Source organism: Panthera leo, chromosome C1, assembly GCF_018350215.1.
Source record: "Panthera leo isolate Ple1 chromosome C1, P.leo_Ple1_pat1.1, whole genome shotgun sequence".
Classification (NCBI taxonomy): Eukaryota; Metazoa; Chordata; class Mammalia; order Carnivora; family Felidae; genus Panthera; species Panthera leo.
Genome location: NC_056686.1, coordinates 11,908,281 through 11,925,588, shown reverse-complemented (window position 1 = coordinate 11,925,588; position 17,308 = coordinate 11,908,281). Strand labels below are relative to the sequence as shown.

Sequence of the window (17,308 nt, the reverse complement as noted above, 5' to 3'; positions counted from 1 at the left end):
AGGGGTCTGGAAGGGCGGTCCTCCGGATGGGTCATCCGCCCCTGGGGCGGGAATGCCCGGAGGAAAGGGGGACGTGCAGGGGGCCCTCATGGGAGAGAGACTGGGAGCAAGGAACTTCCAGGGCAGAGGGAGGGATTTGGCCACAGCGCTGACCTCCCTGTGCCGAGCGAGAGACTAGACCCTTGGGGAGACGGGCGCTGCGCCTGGGGTGGGCGCCCCACGGGATGGGGGTCTCGTCTGCATTGTAGGGGCGCAGGCCTAGCTGCAGGAAGGATCGGGGTGTAGGTAGGGGTGGGAGGAAAGGAGGAGGGAGTGGGGATTGGGGGTCGTGGCTGTTGGGAGCACCTGCTCTGTGCTCCCCATACGCTGCGAGAGCCTTCAGATCAGCCAGCGCATCCTCAGGACCTGGTGCCGTGCCCAGCTTGGGCAGTGAGCCGCACAGGCCTGGGTCTGAATCCAGATCTTCTGCAGACTAGCTGAGTTGCGCTGGACGAGACACAGGGCTCCTCTGAGCCTCAGGGCTGGACCCAGTGATCCCACAGAGCCCTTAGGAGAACACCGCCTGCAAACGCCCCCAGCAAATAGAAGATTCCCGTGTCTGTTGGCTGGCCTGCCCTGGTTTAGAGTGAAAGCACCATCAAGATCTTCAAGGTTCCAGGGTCGCACTGGGAGGGGGGGTGGGATTTACCCCTAGAAATCGTCAACAGTATAAAGGGGTCTGTGATGCACCCATAGAAATAGTGTTAATGTTACCTCAGAGGGTTCCAGACGCTGGAGGTGGCTGAGGTGGCTAGAAGCTTGGAGAAGAGGTGGGAGGTTGAAGAATGGTGGTGGGGGGGGGGGTTGTTGGGGAGACAGAGAAGTGGGATGTGGGCACAGAGGCTGGGGGTCTGTGGGATTAGGATTGTGGGAGGGCTGCTCAGGTTGAAACATGTTTGAGTAGGGGGTGGTGAAACAGCCTAATAAGAGGTTGGGTGGGAGAGGCAGGAGAGACACCAAGAAAGGCTTTAGAAAGGGATGTGTCCGGGACAGGGTGGAGGGTGCTTTGGCAAACTACATGTTGCTATTGGAGACCTTGGGGTTCCCGAGACAGATGTTCTCAGCTCTTGTTCCTTAACCCCAAGAAGAACTTGGAGTTTTCATCTATAGCAGCAACAGCCGTGACATTCTGGGGCACTCTTTAAAATGTATATTTAACATTCATATTAAAGGCTCTGAGAAGTTCTGCAGCACAGAGCCTATTCTATTTAAAAAAATTTTTTTAACGTTTATTTATTATTGAGAGACAGAGAGAGAGACAGAGCGTGGGTAGGGGAGGGGCAGAGAGAGAGGGAGACAGAATCCGAAGCAGGCTCCAGGCTCTGAGCCGTCAGCACAGAGCCTGACGCGGGGCTCGAACTCACGAACCGCGAGATCGTGACCTGAGCCGAAGTCGGACCCTTAACCGACGGAGCCACCCAGGGGCCCCAGAGCCTATTCTATTTTAACTCAGCACTTTCCAAATGCATTTGGCCTCAGAACTCTTTGTGTGTGTGTGTGGTGTACCTCATGGGACCAATATTAGGACCAAAGAGCACCCATTAGGAAATGCCGGGGTAGGAGAAAGTGCGTGTGTTTGGGGATCCGACAGGCCACGGTTTAATTCCTGCTCGGTGACCTAGTTGGCATTGGACCCTGGGCCAGTGACTTTGCTCCTCGGAGTTACTGTGAGAATCAGGGTGAATGTGTGGCTAGCTCTCTGTTTCCGCTGAGTCCCTCTCCGGTGTGGGCCGGGCCCTGACTATTCCCTTGAGCCAGGCTCTCTGTATCACAGGTTCCAGGTGGGCTGCGGAAGAGTGCTTAGGTAATGACCTTGGTGGAACTTTGATTGGATTTCTCCTGTGGGACCACAGCAACTGATGCCCCTCACTTGGCACCCTCACTGGCTGTGGCACAATGGACGACGGAAACGCCCAGATGCACACGGAGGGAAGGATCAAGGCTCCAGGAGCCCAGCCAAGTCCTGGCATGAGCACCACCAGCAAGAGGCCTGGTGTTGAGCCTACCGTATCAGAAATCAGCCAGGTAGGGCCCTGCACCTCGTGTTCTGACCCTGCTATTCCCAGCCGGCACCTTTCCCTACGTCAGCTTGGGTAGATGACAAATCTACGGGTGTGCTTCAGGTATGGCTGGATCAAGGTGCTACCTGAGTGTCCGTTGGCTCTGCCTTCCAGTGTGACGCTCCCAGGCAGGCCCTTCCTGAAAGGTGGCAAGGATTGCCCTGGCCACTTCGGGTTAAAATCTTCTCATCTTACGTCCTCTGGCATAGCGTCCCCAACAGGAAGAGAGCCTCTCTGCAATAGTTGAAGGAAGTTTCTGGTATCACTGCGACTGGCCCAGATCGTGGTCACATGCTCATCCCTGAATTAGTCACCGTGGCAGAGCAGAGTGGCCTGGATCTCTTGGTATAATGGAGCCAGAGGTGGTACTCACTTGACTCCACTGGCTTCTCTTACCAGGATAGAGGCTGGCTGAGCAAAACCAGAATTCCTACTTACCCTGCTGTGTGCCCCCAGCCCCCTTTAGACCCTCCACTCCCCTGACAGTTGCTCAAGGCTTCCAGCACGACCCTCCCCAGCCCTCAGCCTGCATCCTAAGCCTCCATCATACCCCTCAGCCTCTTTCCAGCCATTCTTTTAGGTGCCAAGGGGCATGAACTGAAGAGCACAGGGAAAGCAAAGCCCTCCTTCCCATCTGGTTTCCCCAGAGCCAAAAATGTCACCATAAAAAAAAAAAAAAGTCAACATTCCCTTGGGTACAATGTTACCCTCTCCCTGTAGCTTCTGTTATAAATCATGGCTTCCCTCGGGGGCAGGGAGAGCGCCTGAAGGTAGGGGGGCCGGTCTTAGAAGGAGGCTGGGGCAAGCGTTCAGGGCTTCCTTCACCTCTACCCCTCATTTTTTTTTTTTTCAACAAACAAAGTCATGGGTTTCAGTCCGGTTACGTAACCAGCCATATGACCTTGGGCGGGCCATGGCACCCCTCTGAGCCCCACTGCCTGGGGCACAGACCCTGCCTCCCCGAGCGTAGGTGTCCTCAGTGTTGGCTCGACCTGGCATTAGAACAACTGTCCTCAAGTGATTGAGGCAGGTCGTCTGGAGTTTGCTGCCTCAGGTGAGGGCCAGAGCTGGCTCCAGTCACTGGCTCAGCCAGGGACTGATAGACCAAGATGGGCATCGAGATCCAGCTCCAGGGCCTGACCTCTGAAGTAGCAGAAATTGTGGAAGCCTCTCTTGGATCTTCTGAGGGTCGTGATGTCCCCCAGGGGGCTCCGTCAGGCTGTCCTCAGGGGGTTCCCTTGGCTCAGGTGCTACCCCGGACTGTAGGTTTCTGCTAGAGCCCTTAGCGCTGCCGGCTTGGGCCAGGTCTTACGCCTAGCCACTCTCTCCAGCTCCCTGTCTCCTCCCCCTCCCCTTCCCCCTCTCTCTCTCCCTCTCCCACACCTCTCCCTTCTCCTGCTCCTCCTCCTCCTCCTCCTTGCCTCTCTGCAGCGCCTTCCCCTTCCGCCTGCCTTCCGCAGTCAGGCACAGGATGTCCCTGTCCCTGAGGCCTGGACGATGTCCAAGGAGAGGGAGGAGCCCTCCAGAATGGGTACTTGTGGCCAACCCTTGGGCTAGCGCATGGGCATCTCTGTTCCAGGTTGCGTTTCCAGATGCTGCAGGGATGGGCAGTGGGAAGCAGCCCTCATCAGCCCCAGGGGGGCCAGAGAAAGGACCAGAACCCAGCGCAGCCTCAGAGGAAGGGCCTCGGGAGCTCAGGACCCAGGAGCAGAGGCAGCCGGCAGAACCGGGGTGAGCTGGGGACTTCTTAAAGAAGGTCCGGGAGAGAACTCTGTGAGCCACCTGGGGGACAGGGAGGAGGCAGGACTCCCAGCCTAAGGCAAATACGCCCTTAATCTTCTCTCTCACGGGGGGCACAAATCCCGCTACATCATCGCTCCCGAACCTTCCATCTGCACTGGCTTCTAGACCCACTGGACAAGCTTCTTTTATGTGTCCTGCTCTGTTTCAAACCCCTCATGCCTGGGACTGTGCCTGGCACTTAGTAGATGTTCAATAAACATGTGTTCACCGAATTAATGGAAGACTGAACAAAAGAGAGGCTGAGACTCAGAAACACACATTTACATGGCATTCTTGTTACTATTTTCTAAATATTGTATTTTTACCTTGTCTACAGTAAGACTCATATTTAAAAAAATTTTTTTAATGTTTATTTATTTTTGAGACACAGAGAGACAGAGCATGAATGGGGGGGGGGGGGGCGGTCAGAGAGAGAGGGAGACACAGAATCTGAAGCAGGCTCCAGGCTGCACAGAGCCTGGAGCCGGGCTCGAACTCACAGACCGTGAGATCATGACCTGAGCCGAAGTCTGTCGCTCAACTGACTGAGCCACCCAGGTGCCCCAAGACTCATATTTTAAAAGGCAAAAGATTTATACGATCTGAAAAAAAAAACCAGAGTATGAGACGCTTATATTTTAAAGATTTTATTTTTAAGTCATCTCTACACCCAACGTGGGGCTCAGACTCAGAACCCTGAGATCAAGAGTCCCATGCTCCACCAACTGAGCCAGTCAGGAGCCCCAGAGTGTAATCTTTTTCAAAAGAGGAAAGTGAAAGAGAACAGACAGAAGCAAAAAGGGAAAGATTTGAGAAACAGGAATAGTTCAGACGAGTCAGCATATCATTTTAATTTGCTTATAACCAAAAGCCTCTGAATAATCTCTTCTACATGGAAAGTTAGGGAAATGAAGCAGAGGTAGGTCGGAGCCCCCCTCCGCCCAGATGGGAATCGGTAGAAATAGAAACCATTTCAACACATCTGTTCAACAACTTGGCCATTTGTTTCAACGGCCTTAAAAATACCTTTACCTTCCTCCATGTCTAGAAATACACCCGGAGGAAATAATGGCGACGCGGGCAAAGTTTTACGCAAGTTTTTTTCCTCTGCCACGTCATTTTAAATGCTAAAAATGCTGGAAATGCCAGTATGCCCTAAATACCCACTACAGAGGAATGGTAAAGTCGAATATGCTTATTTATCGAACATGGAATTTTCTACTTCCACTTAAAAGGCGTGTGTATGAGAGATGTTTTGGCACGGAAAAAAATTAGGTTAAAACGATCGTTGAAAAAAGATGGCAAAACTGTACACACGACATAATCGTAACTGTGTAAAATTAGGCAATTGTTTGAAGATGGTAATGAACTAAATCCCCATGAGAAATACACATGTTACATCCATAGGAAGAAGCCTGGGGAAATACTCCAGAACATGAAAGTGACATCAGACCGGCACAGACTGAAACCCTGAGCTGTCTCCTTCAGCTTTATGAGCCTAGGCTCAAGCCTTCAAGCCCCTCAATCTCTCTTCTCTCTGATTTTCCTTTTTTTCTTTTCTTTCTTTTTTTTTTTTAAGATTCTTTGATTTTTTTAAGTAACCGCTACACCCAAGGTGGGGCTCGAACTCACAACCCTGAGATCAAGAGTCACACGCTCCACCGGCTGAGCCAGCCAGGCACCCCTGATGTTTCTTTTTATTCTGAACAACAACAACAATAAAATCCTAACGCCCCGAAACATTGAGATCATAGTATCTGGGATTTGGGGAATTCATGTCAGTCCTCCATTCATTCTCTCCAGCATTAAGTATGCACCTATGGTGTGCCTAGTCCTGCACGGGCGCTCTGGGAAATACAAAGGAGTCTAAGAATATAAAACGATGGCCCAATCCAGGAGCTGAGGTGTCGCTTTGTTGATCTCCCCAGGAAGAAGCCGTCAACCCCGGCACCCCAGCAAGGGCCCAGATTGCGGCAAGGAGGCCGTGATCAGGCCAAGCCAGGAAGTGAGCTGGGGGTGCTGCCTTCCAGGGTCCCCGTGGCACAGGAAGGGCAGCAGCAACAGGGCTCAGGGAAGGAGACCGAAGACCAACAGGGGAGACATCAGAACCCAGGGATGGTGGAGGGTCAGGCCCCCAAGAGCCACCAGGTAACGTCCACGGAGATGTGACAGGAGGGCACAGAATGGCTGCTCTCTGGGGGAGACCAAGGAGCCTCCCGGGCCCCCCCCCATTTCGTGTCTGCTCCTCTCTGTGCCCTGGCGATGTCGAGTGCCCAGTCTGTGTGGGTCACTGGGATATTCTGGATATTCTTGATCGCCCACGGCAAGCCTTTACAACCTGTTTCCGGAGTGGCCCCACAGTATGTCAGGGGGTGATGGAGGCAGGGAGGACTTGGGGGTTACGTGTACGATAAGAACGGGCACATGTTGGATTTAAAAAGCTCAAAGTTTTCTTCACGCTAGGATATCCTAGAAGCTGCTTCTTAGCGGCCGAGCTTTCGTGGGACCTCGCAGGAGATGGGCTAGAGCGTGGTGCCTTTTTCGAACTCATTTGACCACAAAATACCTTTTCACTTATTTTCATTTTAAGATTATTTCCTTAAAGCTTCAGTGAGGTATAATGCACACCCGCTCGCACAAACTCCAACTGTACAACTTGATGTTTTGGTACACATGAAGCCAGCACCACAATCGAGAAAACAAACCTTATCTGTCACCTCCCCCCCCCCAACTAAAATTTCCCCAGGCCCTTTGTAGTCCTTTCTGCCCCTCCGCCACCCCATCCCCAGGCCACCACTGATCTGCTTCTTTGTCTCTATGGGTTTGTTTGTACTTCCTCGAATTTTACATAAACGGAAGCGTGCCGGATACATTCTTTTCATCCGTCTTCTTTCACCTGGCCTGATGATGCTGGGGTTCAGCCATGCTGTTGAAGTATGAATACTTCATTCTTTTCGTTACTGAGCGATATTCCGTTGTAGGCCCCTACCTCCCTGTCTTCATCCCTTCACCTACCGACGGACATTGGGTTTGTTCTCCCTTTTTGTCTATGACAAATAAAACTTCTCCGAACGTTTCATGTCCGCGTGAACAAAGGCTTCCATTTCTCTTGAGCAAAGAAATCGCTGGGAGTAGAATGGATCATACGGTAGGCATATGTTGAGCTTATTGAGAACCTGCCAAAGTCTTCTCCAAAGTGGTGGTGCCATTTTACGTCCCCACCACACGTACTGAAATTCCGGCCGCCCCGCATCCTCCCCAAAACTTGGTAGGGCCGGTCTTTAATTTTAAGTGTTCTGATAGGTGCCTCGGGGACTCTCATGGTGGCCTGGGTTTGCATGTTCCTAATGACTAATGATGCTGACCATTTGTAAATGCGTTTCTAGGCCATCCGTAGACCTTCTTTGGAGAAATGTCTATTCAAATACTTCGCCCGTTGTTTTCATCGGACTAGTCATCTTATTGTTGAGTTGTAGGAGTTCTTTATATATGGTGGATACTAAACTCTTATGACACAAACGATTTACACACTTTTTTCCTTCCATTTTGTGCATTGTCCTTTCACCTACTGCCTTTAAAAAAAAATCAGATTCTTTTCTTCCGATTGAGTTTGGAGAGTTCTTATATATTCTGAACACAAGTCCTTTATCAGATGTGTGATTGGCGAATGTCTTTCCCCCAGTCTGTGTCTTGTCTTTTCCATTCTCTTACCAGTGACTTTCAAAGAACAGAAGTTCTGAATTCTGATAAGGCCGAATTTATCAATATTTTCTTTCGGGCTTGATTTTTTGGTGTTGTTTCTTAGGCATCTTTGCTTAACCCAAGGTCACATCAGAAGTTCTCCTATGTTTTCTTCAAGGATTTTATCATTTCAGGCTTAACATTTACATTTTAGGATCCGTCTTGAGTGAATCCTTGCACGTGCGTGCGTGTTAGATAGTGATTCAGTTTTTTGCGTGTGGCCATCCATTCCAGCGCCGTTTACTGAAGACTCCTTTCCATACTGGGTTTGTACCTTCGTTGCAAAGCCGTTGAACATGCATGTGGAAGCCTATTTCTGGACTCTCTTTGTTCCATTTATCTCTCTGTCCTCATTCTGGTGTCACGCTGTCTTGATCATAAGTCACTTTATAATAAGTCCTGTATCAGTTGACGTAAAACTCCTTTTTTAGGGATTCTTGTACTCTGAACCCTCCTTGGGAAACCCTATTTAAAGGGAACTGCCTCATTTCCTCCAAGTTCCCCTTCTATGCCTATGACTTTGGGTGGGCCGTGACTCCTACGGGCCTCAGCGTTTCATCCCCGAACACGAGAATCTGTGCTGCTTTCTAGGGGTGCTAGGAGCACGCAGTAAGAGGACGCTTGCAGTGCCTGGATGAGACTAAGCCTGTGATAACTGGTCTCCAGGTGAGTGTGGAATTCACCGGGGAGCCAGGATGGGACTCCTCATTTTGGTATCCTTGTCCTTGGCAGGACCCAGAGTGGCGGCCTCCCCCAGGTCACCAGGCAGCTAATGGGGAAGACAGAGTACAGCCGGTGAAGGCTTCTTGCACCTCGGACAGCCGTGGGCAGCAACTGGGAGACAAGCCCGCCGAGGAGGTGGACACCCCACGTATCAGGCCACAGGGGGCTCTGCCAGAGCCTGGCCCAGGGGGACATGAGGACAGTTCTCAGGGGGCAGGGCCCCGAATGCCCCCGGCAACTCTGGAGGAAAAGACGGCCAACTCCTTCCCACCATCCACGCCAGGACCTGACCCCCCAAAAGGAGGGTAAGCCATCCCCTGATGCCATCCCCTACCCCACTCCCTGGCCCGACAAGGACATGCTTCTGGTAAGTTACCGGTGAGGTGAATTCTAGTCCTGACTCCTCCTGACCTGATGCAGGACCTCGGGCAAGTCACGCCCCTCTGGGCCTCGGTTTCCCCGTCTGTATGACAGCCCTGACACCAGAATTCTTTGTGCTGCAAACCTGTGCTTTAAGGGCCTTGTCCTCACGTGGGGATGTGAGGGAATGAGGGGCCCCTCTGAGATTAGAAGGCCGGAGGGATGCAGGGATCAGGCTGGGCAGTGGACCTCAGTGTCCCGGGGGCGGAGGGACGGTCGGCGCAAAGGACAAGTCTTGAGCTGAGCCCCTCCGCCATCCCGGGGTCTCTCCCTTGTTTAGGGTCGAGGGGGTGGAGACCCAGCCAACACCAGGGCCTGTTCCTCCACCAGTAAGTAGACCCAGAGTGTTGGGGGTGGGGAGGGCACAGGTGGGCAGGAAGAGGAAGGAGGGGCTGTGGTATTTGGAGTCCAGCTGGGGAAGGCGTAAGTGTGAGTGTGTACGTGGAGGCACACGCATGTGTGTGTGTTTGCACGTAGGCGTGTGTGTGCGTCTTGCGGGGGGGTGGGGGGGGGTGGGGGAGGGGGGCGGGGTCAGAGGATGCCCTTGTACTCTGGAGCTTGGAAAGAGGAGCAGAGCCCTGGGCTGGTAGCTGGAGGCGTTGGTCAGGGGGGAGATTTTTTTTAGGAAGATAATGACGGACGAAGCAGAGCCGATACCCTCAGGGACAGGGTGTGTGGCAAGCGCTGTGTCTCCTCTGGGAGAAAGGGCCGGGCAGGAGTCTGTGCGGCATGGCCTGGGGGCTGGAGGTGGACTGGGGACGGCCCATCCCTGTATTGGGAGGGACAGACGCAGGAGGTGGCTGGATTTGCCGGACGAATGAGTGGGCATTTATTAGGCGCCTCGCCTGCGTCGTCCCGGGCAGTTACGGACGAAAGAGGCAGACCAGGCCCCGGAGCGCGAGTGGCAGGAGAAGCTCGGGTGGGACAGTCTGGCTGGCGGGAGGCCTCCCGGGTCCCTTCTCGTGTCCTGTCCCCAGGGGATGAGGGACACTGGAGAGAGGAGGGACCTGGATCCCGTGCAGAGGCAGCCTCAGGCGCCCACGGTGGCCGCAGGGGCCCAGAACCTCAGGAACCTTCGGCAAGGCTTCATGAAGTGCTTGCTGGACGTGGAAGAGGTGGAGGCCACACATCGGAGGGCGACGGCCAAGGCCCGGGCCCCGCCAAACCGGAAGTCCCCCAGGACCCTGACCCCTGTGCCCACCTCAGCCCCCAGCCTGCTTCTGACCCTGCCTCAGACCCTCGCGCCGGCCCCTGTGATGGCCCCATCCTGGGCCCGGTTGCCAGCCCCCGGGTCAATCCCCGCCGCTGGGGGCGCCCCGGTCCCGGGGCCCGTGGTGGCCCTGCCGCCCCCCACCCTGGACGCGGGCTGGAGAAGGACAGAACTCCTGCACCCGAGCGGAGACAGGAGCCTGAGCCGCTCCAAGGCATGGTAGGAGCCACCCCGCAAAGGGCGCCCAAGGTCACAGCCCGTGTCCCAGTGTCCCCGGCACCTCCCGTCCAGACTCTCGTCCCTGTCGCTGCACCTGTTCCTGCTCGGGTGTCCTCTCTCCATTTCTCCTCCCTTCCGGTCCCCTCCCTCCCCCACACCTAGGTCTTTTTTCCCCCCCATCTCTGACAGCTTTTCCCTTCCTAACCCTCCCACAGTGTGTCCCTTCCCCTCATGGCCCCTCACCCCTGCCTCCTCCTCACCGGGGGTCACTCTGAGAGACTCTCTTGACTTCCCAAGCGTCTTCCCGGTGCCCTCCCCTGTCCCCCCTTCCCCCTCCCCCTCCCCTAGCTTCCTGGGGGAGGCTCCGGGCCAGCGTGGGTGGCTGGACATGTGCCCCTGCCCCGGTCCGTCCTCTGCAGGCAGGAGCTGGAGGAGCGCGGCCTCCTCAAGCTGTCTCAGACCCGGGAGGAGAGGTCGGAGGAGACCCTCACCCCGAAGCAGGAGGAAGGTGAGGGCAGGCCTGCCCGGGAAGCGCTCAGTCCTTGGGGGTTATGGGCCCAGGTGGGAGTGGGGGCCCCCCCGAACACACCACAGCCCTGTGTCACGGGCCCAGTGGGGACTCCTCGGCCAGGGGCTCAGTGCAGGGTGGCGGCCGGCTGGGGGAGTCCGAGCTCATGCTGGGCCTCCCCCCGGGGGTCCTCTGCTGGCTTCAGAGCCACCTCCCCGAGTACGGGGAGCAAGCCCTGCAAAGTTCTTTAGCTTTTTGAGGCATTGCTGCCTCCCCCAACCCCGGCCCACTCTACTGGTCCTCTGGAGGCAGCCTGGGTGGGAGGCAGGGCTCCAGGCCTCCCCCCCCCCCCCCCCGCCTGCCTGCCCCAGACCCTCCCTCACCATCTACCAAGACGATGTGCCCTGGACAAGTCCCATTTCCCACCACGTTCCACCCCCTCCAAAAAATTTTAAAGTTCTGAGCACCCCCCCCGGGGGAGGCACCGTGCTCTTTGTCTCCATCGTTCTTGGGGCCCGAGACCCCACTTGCCTGCAAGGAGGAGGGGTGAATGCAGCCCCGCCGCACCCCACCCCAGCCCCAGGAGGGCACACGGCTGTCCTCCTCCCGCCCTTCTCTCCTCTCCCAAGTCTGCGACCCTCTCCGTCAGCCGTGGCCGGCCGTGGCCCCTTCTAGCTTCCCCGAAAGTACTCTCTGGCTCCCCGTGACCCCTTCCTGGGGTCTGTTCTATGCGCCAGACTTCAGAGTCTGTCATGTGCCAGGCACTGAGTTAACACAACTGCTCTCAGAAGAGGCACTGTTCTGTCCATCTCACCGATAGGAACATCGAGGCTCAGAGAAGTACAGCGACTCACCCACGGCAATTGTATAGTTTGCTTGGGCCGCCACAACAGAGTATCCCAAACTGTGTGGCTGAGCATTTATTTTCTCACAGCTCTCAAGGTTAGAAGTCCAAGATCAAGGTGTTGGCAGATTTGGTGTCTCCTGAGGCCTCTCTCCTTGGCTTGCAGGCGGCCGCCTCTCCTCGTGTCCTCGTGTGGTCCTCCCTCTGCTCATGCATCCCTGACGTCTCTTCCCACATTTCCTTTCCTTGTAAGGACACTCGTCAGATTGGATCAGGACCCATGCTACTGTCACATCTTAACTTAACCGCCTCCAGGGGCACCTGAGCGGCTCAGTCGGTTAAGCGTCTGGCTTTGACTCAGGTCATGTGAACTCACTCTTGGGAGTTCAAGCCCCACGTCGGGCTCTGTGCTGACAACTTCAGAGTCTGCTTAAGATATTCTCTCTCTCTCTCCTTCTACCCCTCTCCCCTGCTTGCGCGCTCTCTATCTAAAACGAAACGAACAAACAAAAAGTTTCAAGGGGCATCTCAGTGGCTCAGTCGTTGGGCGTCTGACTTCGGCTCAGGTCATGATCTCACAGTTCGTGGGTTCGAGCCCCGCGTCGGGCTCCGTGCTGACAGCTCAGAACCTGGAGCCTGCTCTTAATTCTGTGTCTCCGTCTCTCTCTGCCCCTCCCCTGTTCACACTCTGTCTCTCTCTCCCTCAAAAATAAACAAACATTAAAGTAAAAAAAAAATTTTTTTAATTTAACTTAACCACCTCTTTAAAGGCCCTGTCTCTAATGCAGTCACATGCTCAGGTAGTGGGGACTAGGGCTGCAACAGAGGAATCTGGGTGGGATGCAATTCAGCCCATGAGGGCAACGCGGCTTATTGTCAACTGGTGAAGCCAGCTGTCTCTCTAGGTCTGTTGACTCTCCCTGCATTTTGCTGTAACGAGAGGGCTGAGAAGCCAGGCACTCTCACGTTATGACCAGGCCGTGGCTTTGGTATCGGTTGGTGCTGCTCTGGAATTTTCTCAGTGTGCTTCCAGCCCTCTGCTCTGGTCCAGACAAGCTATCCTAGAAGCCACGTCCGTGCAGATAATTGACCACACAGCACCAAAGCCAAAGAGTCAGAAAGACCTGCCCGGCTAATCTCTCAGCCTCAGTTTCCCTATCTTTACAAAAGGAACACGCATTCGACTCTTAGAGGTTGTCGTAAGAATTTAATATGAGAACACGGCCGTAAAGAGCCCAGCGCAGTGCCTGGCACATAGCAGGGGTGCCCTCAATAGGGCGTGTGCCCTCCTGGTACAAGATGAAGATCGCTAAGGAGGTTAGCATTTGGTGCACCAGCTGAACCCTTGGCCTGACCTTGTAATAGAGAGTAGAGTGAAGAGAGTGCGTGAGTGGGACTGCGCCTTCCACTGTGGTCCTTTTAGTGACCTTTGCCCCTCCTCCCAGCCATGGTGTTAAAGGATGCCGGGGCAGGAGGGTGGTTGGAAGGGGTGGGATGAATGGTAGCAACAAGGAATGTCCCTGCCTCACGTGACCCCGCGGCGCCCCCCGCCCCCCCCAGCCTTCCGCAGCTACTTTGAGGTCTTCAATGGCCATGGCGAGGTGGACGCCCAGAGCCTGGAGAACATCCTGTTGCTCGTGGGCATCTCCCTGACACCGGCCCAGGTAGAAGACGCCCTGATGAGTGCTGATGTCGATGGTGAGTGGGGGGAGGCGTCATTCTCAGTCCCAGGCAGGACCAGCCACGTGGGACCTTCATGGTCACGCAGGGCCCCGCGCTCAAAGGGCCCTGCGCGCAGTTTAATGGTCTGCTGTCACGGTCTGGAAACTCTTCGTAATTTTTGAGTGAGGGGCCCCACCCTGCGTTTTCATTTTGCACTGGGGCCCGCAAGTTAGGTAGCTGGTCCCAGCCCCCACAGTTACTGCTCTCTGAGCACCCACTCAGTGCGAGGCCCTGGGGACCCAGAGATGACCGCGACCTACCTTCTGACCCCAGGACGTAGGAGATTCCTCAAACTCCTCCCTTTTAGGCCCTCACGTGTGCTTCACAGGACATTCTCCTGTGACTTGGTCGCTGCTTTGACCAGCTGTGTGACCTTGAACAAGCTCACCACGCCTGTTTCTGTAAAATGGGTCTGATAGCAGTACCCATCTCACCAGGCTACTGAAAAAGCAAATGAGACGATCCAGGCAAAGCATTGAGCCCAAGGCCTGGTGCACAGGACGCGTCCAGGAGACGTTAGCCTGCTGGTACTATTCATCCACCAAATATTTATTAAATGCTCACTGTGTGCCCATTCCCGTGCCGGGCACTGAGAATAAAGGGATGTGTAAGACCCATGAGACCTGCCCTTGAGGTGCTCACCTAGGCAGGGACACAGAAGTAGGAGTCATCAAAGGAAGAACTACTTAAGGTGGCTTGGAGGAAGGGATCAGGGAGGAAGGCTTCCTGGAGGAGGTGATGCCTGAGGCAAATTGTGAAAGATTAGACAGGGGTTAGGTGGGGAGAAAAGGAAGAAGGGCATTCCTGGTGGCGGGAAGAACGTAGACAAAGGGAAGAGGAATGGGGGAGGGGTCAGGGGAATCGCACGTGGTTTGATTGGCTAGATGCACGACACGGGGAGCAGTGAAGCTGTAAGGGTCCTGGGGTCCTGGCCACCACCTGGCCCCCTGTGTTTCCTCCATCACTGTGCAAGGGCGAATCCACACGCACAAGCCAGGAATTGACCCCAGCTCTGCCCCTGTGTGATCCTCTGGCAACTGCTTTCTACTCTCCGTGCCTCAGGCTTTATCTGTGACATGGGGATAAGAGTACTAAGCACCTCCAGAGGGTGGTTTTCAGGATTAGAGACCATTCACTCATTTGTCTAATAGTTCAGAGCACATCTGCTAAGACCTACCTGTCTTTTTTTTTTTTTTTTTTTAAGTTTTATTCATTTAAGTAATCTCTACACCCAACGTGGGGCTTGAACTCACAACCTTAAGACTAAGCCTCACGTTCCGCCAACTGAGCCAGCCGGGCACCCCCAAGACCTACCTGTCTTAAGTCCTGGGCATACAGCGCAGAACAACACAGGCCCCGTCCCTGCCTTCCAGAACCTCCATTAAATTTACGAGAGTGGTTAACGGGGCAGCTGACGCGGTCAGGTTTTAGTCAGGCAGAAGCACACGTAGGATGTTTACTAAGTGAGAGGGTTGGAGGACGGTAGAGAGGATTCGGGAAGAGGAAGCAGCATGTGCAAAGGCCCAGAACAGGGAACGTGGCCCACCCCGTGGAGGAACAGGCTGGTGCCGGAGGCGCTTGGCACCAGGTGAGGCCGGAGACAGGTCGCTGGGCCTTGAAGGCCGAGGTGGGACTCTTGTGGGTACATAATTTTCATGCAGTGGCTGGCACGTGGTAATAATAACAGTCACTGACATTTAGAGAGCTCGTAAGAGATGCATGGCCCTGTTCTAAACACTTTGCCTCACGTGATCATCCATGATACAGGGATGACTATAGATGAGAAAACTAAGGCTTGGGGCGGGTGGGGGGGGTTGAGGGACTTTGCGAAGGCTGCACAGATAGCAAGTGGTGGAGTAGGGATGCGAATCCAGGCTGCTATCTCTAGGACCCAAGTTCTGGGAGCTTCCCACGCAGGAGATTTTAATTTTCGCCTTCCACTTTCCCGTCTGCACCACAGATACATGCACGGAATACATGTGGTATATGTGTTCGGTATGTGCCGTATACGTGTTTTATCATCAGACCCATTGAGTCAATGCCAGTAAGCACGCCTGGGCTGCAATGCCCGGGACGTGCCCACTGTTGTACCTCTGGCCTCCACAGGAGATGGTCGTGTAGGCTTCAAGGACTTCTTGGCTGTGATGACAGACAGCGGGCGTTTCTTCTCCTCCGTGGGTGAGCGGGGACGAGCCCAGGGCAGCGAGAGTTCGGGGAGGGGCCCGGAGGCCGGTGGAGGGTGGGTATCCGGAGCTGCCAGATGGTTAACAGCAGACATCGTCCCATGTCCCCAGAACAGAGCGCCCTGACGGACACGGGTCCCCCCAACCCCCACACTCTGCTCTTTGAGATCCTGTCCCTGATGGTGGAAATGCTGGCCCTACCCGAGGCAGCCTTAGAGGAGATCACCGAGTGAGTGGGGCTGGTGGCTGGGGGTGGAGGGTCGCAGACCCAGAAATGGCACCTCGTATTTTGACAGCTGATAGTTAGGGTTCCTGGTCGCAAGTGAAAGACACCCAAATAAGACTGGTTGAAGCAAAAGGGGAATATATTGGCTCACATAACTGATCGTGTCTCAGGAATGGCTGGATCCAGGAGACCGGATGATACCATCAAGGCTCGGTCCCTCCTACTCATCTCTGTACACTGGCTCCAAGCTCAGCTAGGCTCTTCTCACCGTGGGAAGGATGGCAACTGGCAGCCCCATAGTCACACCCTCCTAGTTTAACAACCTCAGCAGCAAGCAGCAAAATTCTTTCTTGCTCTATCAGTGTCGCGATCTCAGAAAAGGAATGTAACGGAGGCTGCCTGGGGCCAGAGCACGCTAGAGATGGAGGGCTCCCCACGTTTCCAGAGTGGGCTGGTGGGTGGTTAGTGGTTCGTCTAAGGAAGGTATGGCTACATACAAACGGAACATCGACACTCAAGGGCTAAAAGCTAAACACGACAGCAGAATGCCCCAGCTGGTCTCTCTGTGTCTCCCACAGGGGCTTGTCCCTGTCGCTGGGACCAGGCCTCGTCCACATGGGGCCAGAGGAGGGGGAATGATAGCAGGCTGTTCAGCTTAGCAACCCCAAAGACAAAAAAGGTCTTTATGCCCCCAGCCCCTGTAAAGTACTCTAAGTATATATAACTCTGAAGAACATACATGTATAATTTTAAAACCAATGAAACAAATTCCCATGTGTCCATGTCCCCGGTTTAAAAATAGATCCTGTCCAATAACCTCAAAGCCTTGTGTGCCCTGCCCTAGTCACAAAGCACTCTCTCCCCAAACAAGAACGAATCCTTACTCCCTTGCTTTCTGTTTTTAAGTTCTCACTGCTTGGGTTTTTTTTTTTTTTTTTCCCCTTTGTTTATTGAAAATTTCAAATATACAGCAATTGGAGAGAATTTCACACGAATGTTTACATACCCACCACCCAGATCCCATCGCTGCCCGTCCCCCCTACTCGTTTCATCTGCAGTCTACTCAGCCCTCTAGTCACCCATCCACATTGGGTTTTTTTATTCATTTCAAAATAAATTAGGGTCATTTTCCTCTAAATACTTCAGCAAACATATCAATAACTGAAGATCAATATTTCTCTAGAGGTTTGTTGTTTGTTTGTTTTTTTAAATCCCTTCTTGCGGTATAATTTACATTCAGGGAAGCACACAGATCGTCAGGGTCTGGGTCTCGGCAAACGCCCACACCCGGGCAACCTGAACCCCTCTCAAGTTGTACAGAACTTTACCATCACTCCGGAAAGGGCCCTCCTGATCCCTCCCAGTCGCCCTCTGAACCCACCCCTGCGCAGGCCATCGCTCTTCTGGTCTGTTTTCCATCACAGATGGATTTTGCCTGTAGGCAACTTCGCATCAGTGGAGACATACAGTTTGCAGTCGTAGTGTGGCTTCTTGAACTCAGCACAACGCTTTTGCGATTTGTCCATGTCGTTGTGGGTGTCAGTGTTCACCCCTTTTTATTGCTGTGTGTGTCCCATTCACGAGTCTACCATAGTTGGTTCATCCATTCTTTTACGGATGGATTTCTTTGT

General features: G+C 54.1%; 1 protein-coding gene across 5 annotated transcripts in view; it reads left to right on the top strand.

Annotated features, from left to right (window-relative positions):
- Positions 1 to 10: 10 nt before the first annotated feature.
- The window catches only part of SPATA21 (spermatogenesis associated 21), a 31,070-nt gene continuing 13,772 nt past the window's right edge, over positions 11 to 17,308 (top strand). For 3 of the 5 annotated variants that reach the window (XM_042949138.1, XM_042949134.1, XM_042949137.1), the window contains exons 1-11: positions 11 to 651; positions 1,814 to 2,064; positions 3,679 to 3,830; positions 5,810 to 6,029; positions 8,355 to 8,650; positions 9,046 to 9,094; positions 9,743 to 10,194; positions 10,614 to 10,702; positions 13,107 to 13,244; positions 15,375 to 15,446; positions 15,563 to 15,680. In XM_042949138.1, coding sequence (XP_042805072.1) covers positions 1,936 to 2,064; positions 3,679 to 3,830; positions 5,810 to 6,029; positions 8,355 to 8,650; positions 9,046 to 9,094; positions 9,743 to 10,194; positions 10,614 to 10,702; positions 13,107 to 13,244; positions 15,375 to 15,446; positions 15,563 to 15,680 — 1,715 coding nt within the window. In that variant the 5' untranslated portion in view covers positions 11 to 651; positions 1,814 to 1,935. Of the gene's footprint in view, positions 652 to 758; positions 810 to 1,813; positions 2,065 to 3,678; positions 3,831 to 5,809; positions 6,030 to 8,354; positions 8,651 to 9,045; positions 9,095 to 9,742; positions 10,195 to 10,613; positions 10,703 to 13,106; positions 13,245 to 15,374; positions 15,447 to 15,562; positions 15,681 to 17,308 lie in introns of all 5 variants that reach the window. The other 2 variants (XM_042949135.1, XM_042949136.1) reach the window with 2 other exon arrangements.